Source organism: Rattus rattus, chromosome 1, assembly GCF_011064425.1.
Source record: "Rattus rattus isolate New Zealand chromosome 1, Rrattus_CSIRO_v1, whole genome shotgun sequence".
Classification (NCBI taxonomy): Eukaryota; Metazoa; Chordata; class Mammalia; order Rodentia; family Muridae; genus Rattus; species Rattus rattus.
Genome location: NC_046154.1, coordinates 205,432,458 through 205,452,631, shown reverse-complemented (window position 1 = coordinate 205,452,631; position 20,174 = coordinate 205,432,458). Strand labels below are relative to the sequence as shown.

General features: G+C 50.8%; 1 protein-coding gene across 1 annotated transcript; it reads right to left on the bottom strand.

The window, feature by feature from the left end:
• Nucleotides 1-959: 959 nt before the first annotated feature.
• On the bottom strand, nucleotides 960-20,152 carry Avil (advillin). The gene is made up of 20 exons (XM_032913434.1): nucleotides 19,341-20,152; nucleotides 17,222-17,306; nucleotides 15,841-15,915; nucleotides 14,413-14,609; nucleotides 13,415-13,523; nucleotides 13,216-13,326; nucleotides 12,594-12,796; nucleotides 12,097-12,175; nucleotides 11,880-11,978; nucleotides 11,029-11,182; nucleotides 10,841-10,941; nucleotides 10,263-10,400; nucleotides 10,022-10,180; nucleotides 9,201-9,380; nucleotides 7,763-7,908; nucleotides 7,190-7,334; nucleotides 5,457-5,645; nucleotides 4,899-4,967; nucleotides 3,364-3,489; nucleotides 960-1,497 (listed from the first exon to the last, which is right to left on the bottom strand). Exons 2-20 carry the CDS (start codon nucleotides 17,285-17,287, stop codon nucleotides 1,384-1,386), a joined length of 2,460 nt encoding a protein of 819 aa, XP_032769325.1. The 5' UTR covers nucleotides 17,288-17,306; nucleotides 19,341-20,152; the 3' UTR covers nucleotides 960-1,383.
• Between the last annotated feature and the right edge of the window lie 22 nt (nucleotides 20,153-20,174).

The following is a 20,174-nucleotide window of genomic DNA, read 5'->3' as shown; positions in this document are numbered from 1 at the left end:
CAATCCCCAGCCTGTTGATTGTGTAGTTGCCGAAGTTTCTAACACATTGTCTTGCTCCTGTGACAAAGGTCTCTCATTCTGCATTGACTCTGACATTTTGGGTCATGTATCTTCCCTGGAACTTCCCCAGCAATGTTTCCTGTAATCTGGACTTTGTGCTTGTTGGCACATGCTACAGCTGTCTGGGAGATGTGGGCTCCTTTGTTGACAGCTACAGCATGCTCTCTGCAGTGGTGCACATATACGCTGGTATGTGCCCAAGATGGGTGTGGGTGGCTAGGTCTGAGGCAGATGGGAATAGCAGTTGTCCAGTTATGATACAGCTCTCTCTCTCTCAGCATTGCCTTTTATTTGCTTTGATGCTGGAGATTGAACTAAGGGGAGTGTGTTCTTGTCTGTCTTTCTTTTTTTCTTTCTTTCTTTCTTTTTTTCTTTCGTATTTGGTTTTTTGAAATGGTTTCTCTGTGTAGCTCTAGCTATCCTAGAACTCACTTTATAGACCAGGCTGGCCTTGAACTCACAGAGATCTGCCTGCCTCTGCCTCCCAAGTGTTGGGTTTAAAGGCGAGTACCACCACCACCACCACCACCCAGCTACTTTACTTTTTTTTTTTTTTATGTGTATGAGTGTTTTGTAGAAGAGGACATTGGATCCCCTGGAACTGGAATTACAGGTGGTTGTGAGCCACCATGTGGGGGCTGGGAACTAAATCTGAGTCTTCTGCAAGAACACTGAGTGTTCTTAACCCCTGAGCCATCTCTTTCACCCTACACTGCACTCTACAAAATTAAGTTACTCAGCTAATTCACTCTGAAGCCCAAGCAGGCCTTGAACTCACAACTGTGTTGTTACCCCAGCTGAGCTGGGGTTAGAGGCTTGCAAACCAGGCCCAACTTCAAGATTGCCTTTTTATTTTCTCAGCACCGAAATACTCTTCCCATAGTAACTACAGTCACCAGAACATGGCACATGGCCTCTTTATTTGAAAGGCTGAACATGGCGTGGCACATGGTAGACCTGGGCACTTGGAGTCCGGCCTGCAGGGAGCGTGTGCTGACTCCACCACTTCGGGGATTGCAGGGTATAGTTCAAAGCGAATGTGGGTCCTGATGCATTAAATATTTTAAGCTTAGTTTCTAGTTCTCTCTACCTTTCTGCCTTCACTCTCTCTGCTGAGGCTTTCGCTAAAGGACCACCAAAGCTAAAAGGCAAATAGTTGGCATCTAGTGTATAGCAACCTAGAAATGCAAGGATGAATGCGAAAGACAGAATACACGACCCTGAGATGTGTCATATCTAGGGCAGCGTGTGTCGGGCTCAGTCGTAGATGAACCTTTGCTGATGTTGGCACTGCATTAGCCCTCTCCTGTGGTCACGCCTGCTCTAGAAAAGGCCCGCTTCTTTCTTCAGCTGGAGCTGTTTCCAGCCAGGCAGAGAGACAAACTGCCCTCTGGTGATGCCAAACACAGAGACAAAATCTCGTTCCGAGAGGTAATTCTGAGAAAATAGAATTTGTGTTGAGAAAGAAGACAGCACGTTAGTACAAGTGAGCGAGGGGGGAGGAGGGAGGCCTGGGGCTGGCGGAGAAGCTGCACAGCTGTGTGCCTGCCTAGCTTGCAAGGGGATCTGAGCCCAGAACCGTAGACTAGCCATAGTCATAGTGAGGTAGGCCGGCCCTGGGAGAGGCGTGTCGATGGGTTCTCAGGAAGGCTGTAGCAGACCTACATTACATGGAGGGCCATGTAAGCCAGTGGTGAAGACTGTCTGGGTTTTCCACTCAGTCCTGGTTCCTTGCCTGATAGGCAGTGAATGGATTATACATTAACAGATGAATTATAAACATTTGATTATGGATGGATGGAGGTTTGAGTAAAGTATTTATCTTGCTTCATGCCCTTTTTTATTGAATACTTACTTTTGGTGCTAGGGGGTGAACCCAGGACTGCTCTCTGAGGAACCTGAGAATGTGCACTGTACCCCTAGTACCCCATGATCCTTAAATACGAGATTGAGATCATTCCAATGCAGTGTCCATGTCAAGATCTAAACTACGACTTTTATTATTAATTTTTTTTTCTGAGACGGCATCTTACCATAGCCCAGACTGTCACAGAATTCACTGCATAGCCCAGGTTGGCTTGGAACCTGTGGTGACCTTCCTGCCTCAGTCCCCGTAGTGCTGGGATTACAGCCATGAGCCACCAAGCCCAAGTAACCTGTGGCCTCTGCTTGTAAGAATGTTGTAGTCTAGATGCTTAGCACTTAGTTAAAGAAGATGTTACCGAAAAGTCAGAATCCTTTAAGGAACTCTTTCAAGGAGAAAATTCACTCATATATCTATCCATTCAACATGAATATGTTAATTCATTTAACTAAAACCTAACACAGGCAATGAAAGGGCCCAAGGGGAGTGTATGTGGTGGGAAATAGAGTTAGGAAACTGGTAGTCAAGGAAAGCTGGCCAGAGCTCAACTCTATGTGGCGGGCAGCTGGCTCTCTCACATAGGAACGCCAGCAAGCAAAAGACTGCATGGCTCGGGCAAGCCTGTTCAAGGGACAGAAAAGCAGGCACTGGCTGGAGGTGGTAAGGAAAGAGGATATGTGAGGTCCCTCAGGGCAGGGACAGACTGTGGAGGCCTTTGGAGTTTTTTGTAAGTACAGTGGGAAGCCATCTGAGGTGTTTCAAAGTTTTCTATTACATATATTTAGTGTGCATGTGGGAGGGGGACATAGATATGGAGATCAGAGGACAACTTGTGGAATCAATTTTCTCCTCTTGTGGGTCCTGGGTGCCGAACTTGCAAATGCCTTTACCCACTGACCCATCTTGCCAGCCCGTGCTTTATTTTTTATTTAATTTTTTAACTATTATTTGTTAAAGATTTATTTTATGTGGGTGCTCTATCCTCATGTACACCTGTGTACCAGAAGAGGGCATCACTGTAGATGGTTGTGAGTCACCACATGACTGCTGGGAATTGAACTCAGGACTTCTGGAAGAGTGTCCAATGTACTTAACTGCTGAGCCATCTCTCTAGCCCCCATGTGGTTTAAATAGAGCGTATCTGCTTTCGGAAGACCCCTGGCTATTACAAGTACACTAGGGAAGGATTGGGGAATGGCAGGGGAAACACGTTAGTTCACGGCAGTGCCACGGTGGCTGGACTAGGCTAACAGGATCGAGGTGAAGGCTACAGAGTCTACCAGATGGGTTCCTGTGGGAGGAGCCCTTGAGCTGACTCGGCAGCTCAGATGCCCCTGGAGTTCTGCAGCATTCCCAATATGCTCTGAGCCATTTCCTGAGCTTGGTGCTTAACCCGTGGGAGCTCCGCCCCACCCTCATTCACTTGCACAACCACTCACCTCCTTTTTGGTGGGGTCCACATCCTCAGGCAGCTCCTGGTCCTGACTTTTCAGCAGAACCTCCACAGGGTAGTACTTTGGCCCACTTTCACTAGAATTCAGGGAGAGGGTTGCGTTCTTCATGTCCTGTGTAAGAGAAGAACGGACGTGGGTAAAGCGATGTTTTGCTTGGCCTCGGCTCCCTGCGTGTATAAGGTTTACACTTTGTCTTATGCTGCTCCATCCTGTGTGAACATCTTTCAGGCAGTCCCTAAACCTGGATGCATGACAAACCTGGGAAAGCTGACTCAGCAGGTCCAGGGTGAGCCTTTAGAGCCAGACTGCACGTATGTCTTCCCATGCATTATGTACAAACGTTTGCTTATGTAGTGCTGGGAACTGAAGCCAAAGCCTCCGTGTGCTAGGCCGGCACTCTGCGGCTGAGCTGTACACCTCTAACTACTGTGATCGTACCCTTCTGTTCCAGTTTCTATCTAGGTCCTGAGTTTGCAGTCGCTAAATGCCTTCCGACTGAAGCCACGCTTAAGTACACTTTAAAGACACTAACGGCATCCAATTAGCTTTGGGATCCGAGTTAGCGTCGCGCAGAGGACAGCGTGTAAATGTTGGACCTCCCTGTGCCGTGCATCCCGTCCTGTCATTCCAGTGCAGCTGGCTGTAGCTCTACTTACTATAGCTGTTAAAATAGGGGTCAGTGGCCTAAGCTGCTGTGGATTTTACTGTCGGAAGCTAATAAACTATCATCCGGGCTAGAAGCTTGTACCTGGGAATGCTAACAATAATCCTAATCTCTCTGGAAAGCAGAAAAGGTTGAGTAAGAAAGTTAGGTTCTGTTCTTACTGTTCTTTCTAGTTTTTTTTTTTTTTTTTTCTTTTTTGGGGCAGGGTCTCATATAGCCCAGGCTGGTCCGCCATTTAATATGTAGCACGATGACCTGAAGCTCTCTAGTTTATTTAGTACATTATGTATATGCACATGAGTGTGGGCGCTCTTGCAAACCGGAGGAATACATACTTCTGGAGCTGTAGTTACGGTCTCTTGTGAGCCACCCAACACAGGTGTTCGGAATGGGATAGAGCAGCAGTCACTCTTAGCTGCAGAGCTGGCTCTCCAGCCCCCTGCCCCAAATACCTACCATGTTCTGAATGCAGTAAATTAGGAACTTGGCTCTGAGACTCGCTTTTCCCCCTCCTTCACCTCCCCTCACACACTCTCTCTCTCTCCCTCCCTCCCTCCGTCTCTCCCTTCCTCCTTGAGATGGAGGTCTTGCTAAATAGATTAGCCTGGCCTAGAACTCACAACTCTCCCACATTTGCTTTTCAAGTGCTTGAGACTTGCTTTCTATTACTTAAAATGACCTCCAAGAATGGGTGCAATTCAATGGTAGAGAGCTTCACTAGTTTGCACCTCAGACAGAACACAACACAACAGACAACAAAAGCCCTCTGCGTCTGAGTAGACAACTGGAGGAGTTCTTAAAGACTCGAGGGCATCTGCTAGACTCTCTCTCTTTCCTAAGTGCGAACCGGACTCACCGTGGTGATTCGCACGATAGCAGTGGCATCTCCCAGCTCGTTCTTTAACTGCTCATATGATTTTCCTTCCTAGGAAGAAAAAAAAAACTGAAATATTCCCTGATAACGGGGAACAGGCGTCGTAGGCCTGGTGTGTATTATCAGGGAAAGCAAAACATGGTAGAACGATGAAGCACTTGGGTATGCTCAGGTCCATTTGCATGTGACCAACATTCTTTAGTGGTAAAAACAAGCAGGTGGGTGGGTCAGGCGTCTGGTCTTCCCATTGGCCCACCATGACTTTGCAGACTGTTAGGATTGTGACCATGTGTAGACATGATATCACAGCTCCTCACTGCCTCCTGCCGACACAGCTGGGAACTGACTAGGCTCCCTGCCATGGAGACAAAGCTGGGGGGGGGAGGGAGTAGGGAGCTGGGAGGTGGGGAGGAGAGGGGTGGTGGGTGGGGAGGGAGTGAGAGCCTGGCTTTACTTGGGTCTGGAACAGCACCCCGTCTCCCCCATGGGTTCTGAGACTCCAGACAGTAAAAACAGCATCCTCAGTTTCTTTTTTCTTACACTCCAAATGTGAGGGTCCCATGCCAGGAACCAGCCTGTGAAAGTGGGGGGCTCAAAGCCCTGTTTGATGATCAGGATCGGTGTGTCGGGGTCTCGGCCACTGGGGTGTGTTACCAGGTACTCCTGAGCAGTCGAGAGGGCCCCCTCCTTCTCTGTGGCATTGGCCTCCGCTCCTATCCACAAGAACACCTAGGAGCACAGATGTCATATTGTTAGTGCGTCCGGAGGACTAAGTGCTGCTGTGCACACTGCTCATCCCCCTGGCCAGTCACAGCCTCGTTCGGGCTCCGAAGAGGAAGGTTCCAGAAGCAGCTTGATTTTGTGATTTCAGTTGCCGTACATATATTCTAGGTTTTCACATTCAAACTATGGCTCCCTGAATTAACAGCCTACAAAACACCCCTCATGCTGTCTCAGTGTGCCTCAAATCTCAGAGACGCCAAATGTAGCCATTCCTGTTCGAGTGCCTATCCTGTGGAATTCCTGATAAGCCTGAGCCCTCAGTCTAACGAGCTGGACCAAGGCAGTTGTCCAGTCACCACACCTTTCTCTGTGTTCACCCACGCAGCCAACACCCGCTGCTTTTGGGCCCATCCTGCTTTGTGGTGTGATGGATCAGGCCCTCGGAGACCACAAGTACTTCTCAGCTGCATCTCTCAGGTGTATCTTAGCTCTTGTCTTACATCTTTGTGTGTTTATTTGTTTGATTTTGAGACAGGACCTCACTGTCTAGCCCAGGCTGGCCTCAAGCCTACTCTTTTCTTGAATTCACAGAAATTCTCCTACCTCAGCCTCCCTAGTGCTCGGACTGCAGGCATGAGCTACTCTGCCAGACTTATTTTATTCTCTGATAGCATTCCGTGTCTCACCCTCTTCCCACTTGTCCTTCTCCTCTAGGAGTCTTCTGAGAGCTCGGAACTGCACTAAGTGCTTCACACACCTCACCATAAAGCACGGAGGTTGCTTTGCCTGGCTTCTCCCTCCAGCCTGTAAACACTGAAGGCTCATTAGCACGGAGAGAAATGGCATACTCAGGAAGACATCTCGTTCACCTGCTGCCTAAAAGGCCATAGTCTCTAGAATCTGCTGTCATCCTCACATAAGGGCAGGAACTATGCTACACTTTGTTTTCCAAAATAAGGTGAGAAAATTCCCAGGGTGCTGAGAGGAAATTTTTGTTTGGTTTGTCTCGAATTTTTCTATCCTCTCTATTTGGTGGATGTGGGAAGTTTTCTATCGTATCTATTTGGTGGATGTGGGAACACCTGTGCCAGAGTGTAGGCGTGGAGGTCAGAGGGCACCTTGCAGGATCCATTCTTGCCTCACATCGGGTGGGTCTTGGGGATCAGACTCAGGTTGACAGTGTTGGTGGCAAACACCTTTACTCACTGGGCCGGCTTGCTGCCCACCCCCTACCCCGCCCTTTTTTTTTTTTTTTTAGCTTTTTTGAGACAGGGGCTCTGGCTGGCCTCAAATTTTGTTTGGATCCTCCCGCTTGTCTGCTGGCTGCTTGGACTCCATGCGTATGTCAGTATCCTGGCTCAGGTTGGTGAGGTTAGACATCAGTCTCTGCTGACTGTGGCATAAAGCAGGCTCTCTAGCAACCACCGACTCAGTGTGACTCAGTTGGTCTAGCACTTGCCTCTTTTCATCCTGGGTGGGGATGCCACAGAGAAACAAGCCCAAATGTAGAGACCTTTGCCAGCATCCTGCACTTTGTGGCTGTGTCTTACCTGGTCCCAAGTGTCCAGGAGCATCACATCACCTGGGCTCAGGTCATCCTGGGTGAAGTCCGTGACCTCAGTAACAAGGAACCGGCCGGTCTTATTGGAACATTCAAAAAGCCGGACCTGGATGTCCAGGGTTTCCTGCTGCAGCCTGCAGAACAGTCAAGTAGAAGGACAGAGCTGCATACAAATCATGTTTGTGTGTGTGTGTGTGTGTGTGTGTGTGTGTGTGTGTGTGTGTGTGTGTGTGTATCCATATGAGGACAGAAATAGCTTTGGGTGTCTTCTTCCATAGCTCTGCACTGTGGTATTTTTGAGACAGGGTCTCCTAGGGCCTGGATTGTCAGTTTGGCTAGACTGGCCGGCCAGCATGTCTGAGCGATCATGTTGTCCCCCAGTCCCCAGCACAGGAGTCACAGATCTGGGCTGCAGTAGCTGGTTTCTGTCTGTTAGGGATGGAGCCCAGGTCCTTGTTGACTAAGCTTGTCCCCAGCCCAGAATGTTTAAAGCTTTGAGGGATCTCAGGATTTGTATGGGCCACCAGCCAGGGGAGCCAAGAAGACAGAACTGACTGCTCACCTTTTGTCGTTAGCGTAGGGGGCTTTTCCTCCCAGAAGGTCCCAGAACTCAGGTGGCTCCTGGCCCTCAGCCACAGTGTCTGCGTCGCCATCACAGAGAAGCTCTGCCAGCTCCTTAGCCATCGCCCGTTCGTCCCCACTTGACCCCTGAGGGGTGAGGAGAGCACGGGTGTCAGAGACACAGGGCACACTCACAGGGATGGGGACGCCAGGCTTCTGAAACTGGGGGTGCTCAGCTCTGAGCTGCAGTGCCCCAGGATGGGGAGAGTGAGGAAGACAGGACATGCAAGCAAAGGGTTGCCCTGCTCTGAATCCCACAGCGCTCCTATGCAGACGTCACCTTTGTTGTAGCCTCGCTTGGGATTTTAGCACACACTTTCCCAGTAAATGCTCTGCCTCTGTGGCAAGCACCGTATCCCATATCCCACGAGCCTGCCATGAACTTTCATTATTGTTTTGTTTTTGTTTGTTTTTTGGAGACAGGATTTCTCTGTGAAGCACTGGCTGCCCTGGAACTCACACTGGTCTCAAACTCAGAGATCCCCCTGCCTCTGCCTCCTGAGTTCTACAATTAAAGGCGTGTGCCACCACCGCCCAGCTTCATCCACATTTTTTTAATTACAGTAACGTTGACTCTGTTGGGATCCACAGGCTTAAACAGATCTCTGTCCCCACAGTGCAATTTCCTTAGTCCTCCCCCAATTCCTACCCCTTTGAAGTCAAGCCCTGAGTCCTGCACTCTTGACATATGCTAAGCTGTGCTCCATTAGAACAATCCTGCTGTTTCTGTCTTAAGTGCAAGCATGTAACATCCAGCCTTGGAGATGGATTCTTTCACTTGGCAGGAACTGGAGATCCGTACTGTGTGCATAAGTGGCCCTTCAGTCTTTACTGTTGAGTAATATTCCATTGAATGGGTATATCCACGTTTATCTATTTTCCAGATCGCTTCTAATTTGAGGGGATTGTGAATAAATGTGCTATGCACATGCGGGTACAACTCTTTGTGTAAGGAGGTTTTTGTTCACTGGTGCTTTTTTAAGATTTTTACTTGTGTGAGTGTTTTGTCCACATGTATGTGTGTGGGTATGTGCCCTCAAGTGTGTGCAGTGCCCATAAAGGTCAAAGGGGGTGCCAGATACTGGAACAGGATTTACAAATGGTCTCGAGCCACATGTGGGAACCAAACCCAGGTCTTCTGCAGGAGGCATCTCTGTTGAGCCATCTCTCCAGACCCTAAAGAGATAGGATTGTGTGTGTGTGTGTGTGTGTGTGTGTGTGTGTGTGTGTGTGTGTGTGTGTGTGTGTAGCTTCCACGTACAGCCTTTTGTGTTGCTGGGGTTGACCTTGGCTGTACTACTCCTTACTGTCTTGCTGACAGGGCGGAGGGCAGAGCCAGGGCAGTCGTGACTAACTAGTAGGCCCAGCAGCCATCCTACCTTGCCATACCACAGGTAGTGCTCCGCCTGAGTCCACAGCAGAAAGACGTCATTAGTGTTGAGGGAGGAAGCGGAGGCCGAGACTTCCACTGCTTTGGTATTGGATTTGTCATTCCCGTGGATCTGGAAGAGTCTTACTGGAGGGTCAGGCTCCACATTTCCCTTCCTGGAAGTCCCGCCCTGGAGAGGAGAAAAGCAGACCTGCAGACCACTGCATACCCTCTTTATCCCTCAGGATCCCCTAGGCTAACGGGAAGGCTCAGGGTGAGGACCAGTGTCTGCCACCACTCACTGACCTCAGAGTAGTTCTGAGGAACGGGTGTTATTCCACTGTGCACACGAGGAAACTGAGGTTGGAAAATTGTTTTACACAGGGCAAGAGAAAGACGACATCAGGCTTGTGAGACTCCCCCATATGTGTTTTTTTTTTTTTTTTTCGGAGCTGGGGACCGACTCCCCCGTATGTGAGTGTCTACGTTGCCTGCCGAGACTTCCACAGGGCTCCGTGGAAGAGGCAGCCTTAGACTAGGAGAGGGGCACACCTGGGCAGTGACGAAGGGGGGCAGAGCAGTGTTGGACTGGGTAACAGGCCACTGCGGTGCAGGTCATGTGGCACAGAATGTGAAAGACCGTGGGCACCAGGTAGATAGTGGCTTGAGATTTCCCTGGACGTCTCAGACGAAGCACCTCCTTCACCCTAATGTCTAAACTAAGCCTTGTTCACACACCCCTCACCCGGACCGCAGCCTGTCTGGTATCTCTTTATTGGTTCCTTAGCTCTGAGCATCCCTGTATAGGATGTTTTACTTGTAAGTCCTCACCTCATAGATAACCAGCTTCCCTTTGAAGATGGCCATGAAGTGGCGTGGCTCTTTCCCCATGCTAACCCGGACTTGCACCGGGGCTCCACCAAACTGCTGATCCACTTCCACCGCCTGGTAGGCCGAGGCTGCCAGCTCATCCTGGGAAGCGTGGCGTCCCTGTGGTGGTGAGAGAGAAAGGAATGAGCCCAGTGGCTGGAAGGATCCAGTCCCGCGCGCTGAGAGCTTGCATCTGACCTACCTGCCAGATATACAAGATGTAACAGGGTTTCCCGTTCACATCATACGTGTAGAGAACCAGATAGCAGTCTCCCCCGTAGAAGAAGCCATGCCACTGGTATTCCACAGGGACCAGCTCCAGGTTCTCAATTCTCCAGACCTGGGTACAAGAGAAGACACAGTCTCTCAGAGAAGAGCATCCAGTTCAGGGAATTCCACCGGAAGGGAACTGGGCAGTGTTGAACAGACTCCAAGTGGGAAAAAATCGCTAACATCTATCTCAAGTGCCCCTCCCACCTGGGTCCTCTGTGCCTCAAAGGCCGTCACATTTGCAAGACTTGAATCCCAAGAACAGTCCCAGGTCACACAGCTCCTGTCAAGCAGCCGAGTTCTTCACAGACAGCTTGAACATGTCTTCCAGGTGATAGACCATTGGGGAAAGCGTCTCTCACTTTCCTGAAGCATTGTGGGTAAACAGCCAGTCCCACACCTCTTGGACAGTACGGAAATGTGGAGTGGGGACAGAAGCATACGGAATGGGCTGCCTTCCTCTGCAGCAGGAAGATCCCAGAGGCCCAGTGCGGCCCTCTCTGGGCTCACCTCAACCTTGCCGTTGCCGTCGTCCACCATTCTTTCCTGAGCAGCCACTTCTGGCTTGGTGTGTAGCAGAGTCACGTCGAACTTGTCCTGGAAGATTTTAGCTGCAGAGAAAGAGGTGGGGAAAGCCAAGTGAACACACACTCTTTCTAGGATCCCAGCAGAAGAAGACACATGTGGCAGAATCTCACCAATTTTACCAATGCTGAATGTTTTCCCCAAGCCAGTGGTCTGGTCCTTCACCGACCATTTCTGGAACAACTGTTTGAACATGGCCGACTCTGCGCCATCATTGACGGTCTCTACGTTGGTGCTGCTGGGATAACCCTTCATCTTGATGAAATCCTGCAGTCCCCACACATACCCCACACAAAAGCATGTCAGCCAGGGCACTTACTGGGTGTTCACCCATCTGGTACTTCACTATCTGAAGTCAGGTGGTGGGATTCTCTCCTCTCTGACCCTGGGGATCATAGCCAATTCTGCCTCACTTCTGAGGTTCCAAGTGACTACCACCAAAAGACACGACCACTTCGGTATCTCTTCATTAGACGGCCATGACGATGGCCATTATGGGTTGATTTTTGCGGGACCTACTATGGGCCTCTACTGACTGTATCATAGTTATTTGCTCACTTGTTCCTTGTAAACACACCATATGCTGGATCTACAGAAGTTAGTAAATGCCCCTTGAGGACCTGGCCCTAATCTAAACATGTGACACCCCCTTCGATAACAACAGCACCTTCCAAGAGCAGGTTGTGTGCCAAGTATGGTTCTGAGCACTTCAGGAATCGATTTTATCTCACAGTGGTTCCAGGAGACAGGGACCATCCCTGTTAGATATCGGGAGCTCAGGATGCTTAGTGGCCTTGCCCAGAACACTCAGCTGGAAAAGGTAAAGCCTACATTCATATTCTAGTCAGTCTGTCTACTTTGAAGTTCTTTATGTCACTGTGCTCAAGTGCCTGGCGTGTTTGGGCACAGCTCTATCGCGGTACTGACAGATACTCAGTCGGCATCGCACATCTGCAGCTCCTACCAGGGCTTTGGACATGGCCGCCTGTTTCTCCACCTTGGTGGCTCCTTTGCCTTTCCATACGTAGATCTTGGTGCCACTTTGGTCCAGGATATAGCAGTCCTGAATCAGGCAGGGAGAAGTATGGTCACTCAAATTCAAGATACAGAGGACTTTGCCCAGGACCTGCCTTTGAAGTTACTTCTGGATCCCTCAAGCAAAGCCCCCTCCAGCTACTTACATCGTGGTTCAGTAGCTCCTGGACCAGGGGCCTTGTTGCCACTTCTGTGACTGACAGCTGCCCAGTTGTGTCGGAGACACTGGTGAAGGAGAGAGATTAGCTTGTGCCTTCTCTTTGGGAAGTATCCCATGGCTAAAGTGATGTTTCAGTGTGGCATTTGTGGACAGAGTGGATTTCCTGAGATAGACACGGCTTGAATACAGAGAGGGAGATATACTCTGTTCTCCAGAAGAGACTGTGAGCCTCTCTCTCAAACTATCCCATCCACATCCCTAGGCATGGATACACCAGAAAGGTTACACCCATAGGTCAGGAGACTTTTTAACAGGAACGGAGGATAGCCGCCTCTCTGAGAGGGGCTGCTTCTGAGCTCCTTGTAGGAGATACACTTAAAAAGGATGAACTAAGAGCAAAGGCAGATGCCTCTACCCAAGCCGAGTGCCTGCTGTTCTAGGGGATGTCTCTCCACACCCAGCCTCCAGCCCACAGCCACTCACTGATACAACATGATGTTTGACTTCTGCTGCTGATCGGTGACCTCATCAGGAACTGCGGGCTTGATAATGGAGCGTCGGCCAAGGGTATTCTGGAGAACTGTCATCAGCTCTGGGCTGGCTGCCTCTTTGTCTCCCTCAATCACCCCGATTTCAGCTCGGCCCCCTCGCTCCCTGTCCCGAATGTCCTTTGCTAGAAGCATAGCCTGCCAGAGAAGCCAAAGGAGGCCCTCAGTTCAGCCAGTGCCCTTTCCTTCCCAACAGCTTCTGTGGGAGCCACCAAGATTGCGGACAAATTACTCTGAGGTCGAGGAGTGAGACATGCCCTTGGCCTGCCTGCAAGACAGTCTGGGCTAAGGCAGGAGTCCCCCTGGGCTCCCGAGGGTCAGCAAGCACAGAAGGCCAAGGAGAAAGCACCCAAGAGGGCAAGCCCAGCTTGACACCAGGCCTGGAGGAGAGGAGGAGGGAAGGAGGAGGAGGAGGAGGAGGAGGAGGAGGAGGAGGAGGAGGAGGAGGAGGAAGAAGAAGAAGAAGAGGAGGAGAAGGAGAGGAGGAGGAGGAGGAGGAGGAGGAGGAAGTGGGGGAAGAGGAGGAGGAAAAGGAGGAGGAGGAGGAAGAGCTAGACCTTGAGGCGTTCCCCACTGTTGCTCTCCGGGCCATTCCACTGGATGATGACCATCCCAAGGTCCAGCAAGAAGACATCGCCTTGGTTAAAACTGTCCCAGCTCATTTCCACCTGCATGGGAGAGGCCAGAGCTGTTTGAGGTGGTCTTAGGGGCCAGGGCAGGAACACTGGGCCCCAGACAGTCATGTTTGGAACTTACCTCAGTGGCTCTGATGTTTCTTTTCCCCTTCACATGTAACAGCCTCTTCACATCATAGGTGTTGGTCTCCACATGCTTCATCCCAGAGGCCACACCCCCCTTTTTATAGCTGGGGGGATATTGATACAGTTATTTGTCCTGAGCCTGGTACAAGCTAGGTTCTGGGAAGACTGCTGAGAATTAATTATAGTAGTAACATACAGACATCAGCCTCTGTCCACGTCACTCATAGTAAATGAGCAACATACACAGAAACTGCGCCTGCTGCCCCAAGGCTAGGTCTGTGACGAGTGGCCGGGTCAGGCTCTCCTGAAGGGACATTCGAGCTGAGATATTATGATGAGAAGTCCCACAGACAAGAAAAGTAGTGCTGCAGGCAGAGGGAACCTCATTGGTTGGGATTACAGGTGGCTGCCATGGCCCTCAGGTTACGTGTCTACGCACTGAGCACCTGCGTGTGACCTCCCAGACCTCTCCCTGCCTCAGCTTATTCTGGCAATCTAAGGTCCCTCCTTCATTCCAGTAAAGTGTGTCCTGTCACCCCGTGCACGACTTCCATAAACAGAGGTTGTCATTCTGTCGTAGACCCTGTTTGTGTCTTTGTTCATGTGTGCTAGGCGAGGCTTGCTCTGGACACACCTTTCTGTGACAGACACCTACATTGATCACAGACCCCTCCCACCACTAAAGCACAGTCGGGAACACTCTGGATCACGGGTCCTTACAGGCCTGGGTGTGTGAGGGGTTGTTCTGAGAGATGGGATTCACAATGAATAGTCCCAGTGCACTCCAGAACGCAGTGCTGACCCTTCCCCTTCCTATGGCTCCTCTCAGCCTGCCCAGCGCTCGGCCCCACCCTGCTCTGATTTGCTCTTGGGTTGAGGTGATTGTTTTGCTTTGCTTTGCATCTCTCAGGTTACTTCAAAGGCACATTGACCCTTTAGTTTCCATTCCTGGACACTGTTGTATCTGCCTGTGCTCTGTACATAGCTACTCACATGATGCCCTGCTTGAAGTAGCCACGGAAGGTGTCGGACTCGTGGTACTGGACCTCACGGTGCTGCACAGGGCTGCCTCCCAGGTAGTCATCCAGCTGTGTGGTATAGATGGCTGCACAGCTCTGCTCATCTTGGGAGGAGTCCTTCCCGATCCAAAAGTGGATATTTTGGGAGAGAAGGCTGCCCACTCTCCGGGTCTAGGATGTAGCCAGAGGGACAAGGTCAGGTGCAAGGTCACCTGTGCTGTCCTGCTGACTTCTCTGGTGTGGGAAGGCCCCAGCATGCCTGTCCTACAGGCTGCAGGGCAAGGCCCCTCCACATACATACACAGCCCTTCTTTCTCTGTACTGGAGTTGGCACGACCCATTTACAGGCCCACTGAAGCTCTACAGCCTTACTTCCTTCCCACACTTGTGGAAGTTGGCCACTTGCTTTTCCTAAAGTGGGGAACCTTTTCCCAGTTGAATTTCAGGCTCCGTCTGAAGGGCCCCTGCACTCACAGAACTGCATAGCTGTTAGCACTGTGCATGTGATATTATTCCTCCAGTAGAAAGAGCAAAAGCTGATTTAAAACAAAACAAAAAATCCCCAACAATAAAACCCAGGTTATTCTATAGCCCAAGCTTGTCAAACTTGTTGAGGCAGGCCTCGAACTCCTAATCTCTCTTGTTTCACCTCTCCAGTGCTGGGATCACAAGTGTGTGTGCCACTAGGCTCCATTCTTTTTGGTTTTCGGAGACAGAATGTTTGCTCGTAGCCCAGGCTAATCAAGGATTTAGTATGTAGCCCAGGCTAACCTGTGAAGCTGAGTGCCATGACTACATGCATACACTGTGCCTATCCTGTCAACTTGTCGCAAGCTGGGGTTATCTGGGAGGAAGAATTTGATGGCCTGTGGGCATGTCTGTGTGCGTTTTTCCTGATCAATGACTGATGGGGGAGATCAGGTGGTCCTCGGGTATATTTTGTAAAAAGCCACAAGAAGCAAGCCAGTAAGCAGCATTGCCCCGTGGTCTCTACAGTTCCTGCCTCCAGCTTCCTGCCTGAGCTCCTCCTCAGTGGCGGTCTACAAGCTGTAAGATGAAATAAACCCTTTCTCTCCCAACCTGCTTTGCTCAGGGCATTTATCACAGTCACAGAAACTATCACACCTAAGGCACAGTGAGCGCTCTGTGGCCAAAGTCAGGCTGCACATTTGTGTGGTTTCCTGAACACTTGAGTGTGTGTGTGTGTGTGTGTGTGTGTGTGTGTGTGTGCGTGCGCGCGCGCGCGTGCGGTATGCAGGGTAGCTTACACCCAGGAGGGGGTTTGGACTGAGGGCCCCATGCCTACTGCCTGTCACACGCAGACACTGGGAACCCCACTTCTCTCACCACTGGAACTGTCTTCAGCTTGGGAACTACCTGCTGAGAGGAGGACATTGCTCACCGAGAGGATGATGTAGCAGTCTCCCTCATAGAAGTTGCCATGAGCACTCAGGGGCACCAGCACCAGCTCCATTTTCTAGAAGGATTAGCAGAGTATGCAGCTGTGTACCTCCCTCCTGCCCTCCCCACAGCCCCCCTGTTCTGTCGCTGGCACAGGTAGCAGAGGAACTGTCTCCCTATCTTTACAGACAGGCGGCAGGCAGCGCAGGACGGGACCACTCTGGGTCTGAGGTTCTGGTGTCCTTCTCCATAGCCTCCCCTTGGTCTCATCTGCAGTCTTCTGGGGATGCTTGTTAGCTCCCAAAGCCCACAGCAGGGGAAAGAGTTCAGTGTAACTGCCAAGTAACCCTCATCTGAGCTGTGTGGACTGTCCACAGTCTGGGCAGCGTTCCAACCCTCTGCTCATGACTGACTGCCTAGAGCCATGCGCTGTCCTGCAGGGTCTGGGAAGCAGAGCAGGAGAGGAGGCAGACAGCACAGAGAAGGTCAGAGGCATGTGGCGCTCTAGGCCCCACAGTCATAGTCTGGGTTGTGGGGCCCTGATTTGCTCATCCCAGGAGGGCCATGCACGAGGCCTCAGATACAAATGATGCTTTCTCTGTCCAAGTGAAGCAAACCTGTAGCCATCTTTGTATATGTTCTATGTAAAACCCAATGTCAGGTGTGAAAAGATTAAATACATTCATGAGTCCAGGTTGGTGCCTGTTTGTTGGTTGTTTTTCTTCTTACAGTTCTTTCTTGTATGCCACACTGTACGTGTGAAGGTCAGAGAAATCGAGTTGGTTCTCTTCTTCCCCTGTGTGGGCCCCCGGGCTTGCATTCAGACACCAGGCTTGGCCGCACACCTTTCTCCTTTTGGCCCACCCTTCATATTCATTCTCAACTCCGTGAGGAGCCTGACTGGGCGTGAACCTGGACTCCCACAGCCTTGAGAGCTTGTGACTCACCCTTTGGTGAGTGGGGTGAAAGGAAACGCTACTTGTGGGGTTCAGGCTGCAGCAACTGACTAGCTAGAGGTGGGCATGTCCTGGTGTCCGGTAGGTGCACCCAGACCACAGCACAGAGCCACCCCAGAGACCAAGGCCACAAGGACAGAGACGAGCAGTGCCCATCTGAACATGTCCCACCCCAAAGCTAGGAGGAACCAGACATGTTCTGACCAGCAACCGAGGGTCTCTGGGTAAGGGACCTGCCTTTCTGAGACTTTATGGAGTGGAGACTCGCCAACCAGATGCCCAGATGAAAGACAAGCTTGGTTCTGCCTGGGGACGGCACTGAGTCACTGAGAGGTTCAGGGTTGGGGAAACCTGCCCTCCGATGCTGACCTCTCATAACCACAGGTTCAGATCCCAGCGGCCAGGGTGGGTGTGGCTCCCACTCACCTCAATTCTCCACGTGATGATCCCGGGGTCATTGCTCACAGTCCTGAAGGCACTGCTCAGAGACATAGTGTCTGTCTTCCTGGAACTGAAATGTCACAAAGCCAGGGTGATGCTCCTCGCAGTGAACCATTGCTTCTCCTATGACACTTCCCTGTCTCATCAGCAGTCACGCCGTATGTCCATCCACCATATGACCCACCGTACACAGTGAGCTTTTTGGTTTTGTTTCATTTTTATCTTTTCAAGGGAGGGTCTCTGACACCCTGGCCATGATGGAACTCATTCTGTGGACCAGACTGGCCTTGAACTCAGAGAGACCCACCTGCCTCTGTCTCCCAAGATCTGGAACAAAAGGTGTGCACCACCACTGCCCGGCACGTTTTATTTTATTTTATCAGCACAGGATCTACCCACATAGCCAGGGCTGGTCACAAACTCTTTCTGCCTTAGCTGCCTGAGCCGCCTGAGTGCCTGCCTTACAGGCGTCCATCACCAGCCCGAGGTCCATACCTTTTATTTTCATACCCGACCTTAAACGTCTGCATTTTAGCCACGCTTTCTCGCTGCTAGCCTTCAGTGGCTCGTACAGAGGAAATCCAGGCAGAAAAAGTATTTCCCAATGAGGCCCCTCTCCCAGTCCTTGAACTCCCCTTCCCAGATCCCTGGCAAGATCTTGTCCTCCCTCTCCCCCTGTGCCTGCTTTCGGCTGTCCTTCCTAACTTTGTAAGCCTAGAACAATAGCAACAATATTTTTCTTTTTTATTTTTTTACAGTAACAACCCTTTTTCATGACTGTTTACCAGCATGTGGGCCTGCAGAAGAAAGGATAACGCCTGTGCCTAGGGAAAATGGGTGTGGCCCACAGACCCCAACTTCCCCAGAAGGCTCATCCTCAGTGAGCTTAGAGGTTTCCAGCGCCCACAGGGCTGGATAAGGCCGGGGAGGGAAGTAGTAAGATGACCATGGGTCTTCACACTGTTCACAGTCAGCACTTGGCTGGGGTCAGCACACACAGTTACCCAATATCTCTGTGAACGTGCCTCCTCCCAAGGCCTACCCTCAGGGAGGCCGCGTTCTCACCGTACACTGGGTGATCACTAGGTTGGTTTTTCCTAAGACTCAAAGCCAAGGATGGGATGGATGGACTTATGGAAGATTAAAAAACAAAATCGCCTGGGGGAAGGTTGTGCAGACATTTGGTAACTTGGTGCTATATGGGGCTTCAAATGGTAGACGTTTGTCATCCCCAGCATGGCCCCACCCCTGGCAAAAGAGAGAGTCTGACTCCATGGACCATTCTTTTCTTGAGCCTTAATGGATAAAACCAGGTTTGGAGAGGATTCACCATTACCCCCAAAAAGCCGGGTCCCTTTGTGTACTGCCCGCAGTCGACTAAAGCAGAGCCCTGGCGCGGAACTGCCAATGTTTGAGTATTTAATTTGATAACTTGTGCGGCCCCACCCTGCACAGCTCAGAATCACCAGGAAACGTTCAGGTTTCCCACAGGGCTAGTTTTCTCACTTTTAAGTCTAATTCATGACCTGCTCAGGAAAGGGGACTAGAGCCAACGTGTCTCTGGTTATTGGTAACCTACCACGTTTGCATAGTGAATCTGAGTCCCTCCCCTCCCTACTGGGTCCCATGTCCCCCATGGAACTTCAGAATCCACGAGCTGATTAGAGACCCAAGATTCAGGAAATGCCACACCCGGAAAGCCCAGGTCTATCCATCCACATTAAAACTCCCCCAAGCTGGGTCTGTGTTTTCCCAAGTCCTAATCATCAGCACTTTGGGGTCCTGAGCGCTGCAAAGATCACGGGCACAGGGCGTGGTTTGGAGATTCCAGCTTACAAGCCTTGTAACCTACTGGGGTTTAAACTTCTCTTGCTCCACAGAGGGACAGATGAGAGGGGTCCTGTTGCTCCAAATCCCTGAGCCTCAAGAATGTGCCCAACTTACTCAGTTGGCTCTACAGGTTCTCTTTCAATGTGGTTTGCAAAGCTGGTCACAAGCTCCTGGACCAATCTTTCCAAAGCTTCATCCCAGAAGACAAAATCCAGGGAAGGCGTGACCCGTCCCCTCACCTTCAGCTGACAAGGACACACACAGTAGACCTTACCTCACCCTCTGTTCTCCCTTTCCCAGCAAAGCAGCAGGTGAAGTACTGACGAGCGACCAAAGCAGGCGACCTCGGGTCCTGAAGCCTGTTTCAGCAATGGCCGCACAGCACACAGACACTGGGTTATATTTGCTTGCGTTTGCATCATAACCACATTTTCCCAGCTCTGGCCAATCACAGCCAACCTAGCCCTGGGCTTGACTTATTCAAACCAGAGGGGAAAGCTTTATCTGCTCCTATTCAAAACAGCAAAAACAAGAAGAGCAGACTTTTAAAGGCTTCTTTTAACTCCAGCTCCACGCCCTGGTCTATTGATTTTTTTAAAAGTGCACAGTCCATCAATAATTCAGTGAGGGAGGATATGAATTTGCCATATTGTAGATATGAATGTATTATGCTGATGACAGGCGGCTGACTAGAGCTCTCCCACTGTGTGCCTGGATGTTCAGGACGGCGAGATGATTCTGGGCAAATTTGTGGTGACAGGAAGCTTTTGTTTAGTCTTTACAAGTCCTCCTATGTGCCTGGAAACCGTGCTGGGCTCTGAGTCTCATGGCTCCCGTTTGGCAGTATCAAGAGCATGCACAGGAGTCCCCAATTCCCCCAGGGCTTCAGTCTATACCCAGCAGTCAATAGCACAGCAAGCACATGTTTGCTAAGTACCCGGGGGAGAGGGAGTTGGTTCCAACCTGGGCCAGAGAAGAGCTAATGCAGTCCAACCTCTGCAACCTTGATCAGAACCCAGTGTTTGTTCTGCTGGGTGCTATAATCTTAGGACCAAAAAGGGAATACGGGAAGAACAGCGTCCACCGCGTGTGGGACCAGTGGCAGGGA

Coding starts and splice junctions, on each gene's coding strand:
- Avil (XM_032913434.1), bottom strand. CDS start 17,287: ATGTCTCTGAGCAGTGCCTTCAGGACTGTGAGCAATGACCCCGGGATC. Junction 15,916..17,221: donor TCATCACGTGGAGAATTGAG/GTGAGTGGGAGC, acceptor TAATCCTTCTAG/AAAATGGAGCTGGTGCTGGT. Junction 3,490..4,898: donor CTATCGTGCGAATCACCACG/GTGAGTCCGGTT, acceptor TCTCTTACACAG/GACATGAAGAACGCAACCCT.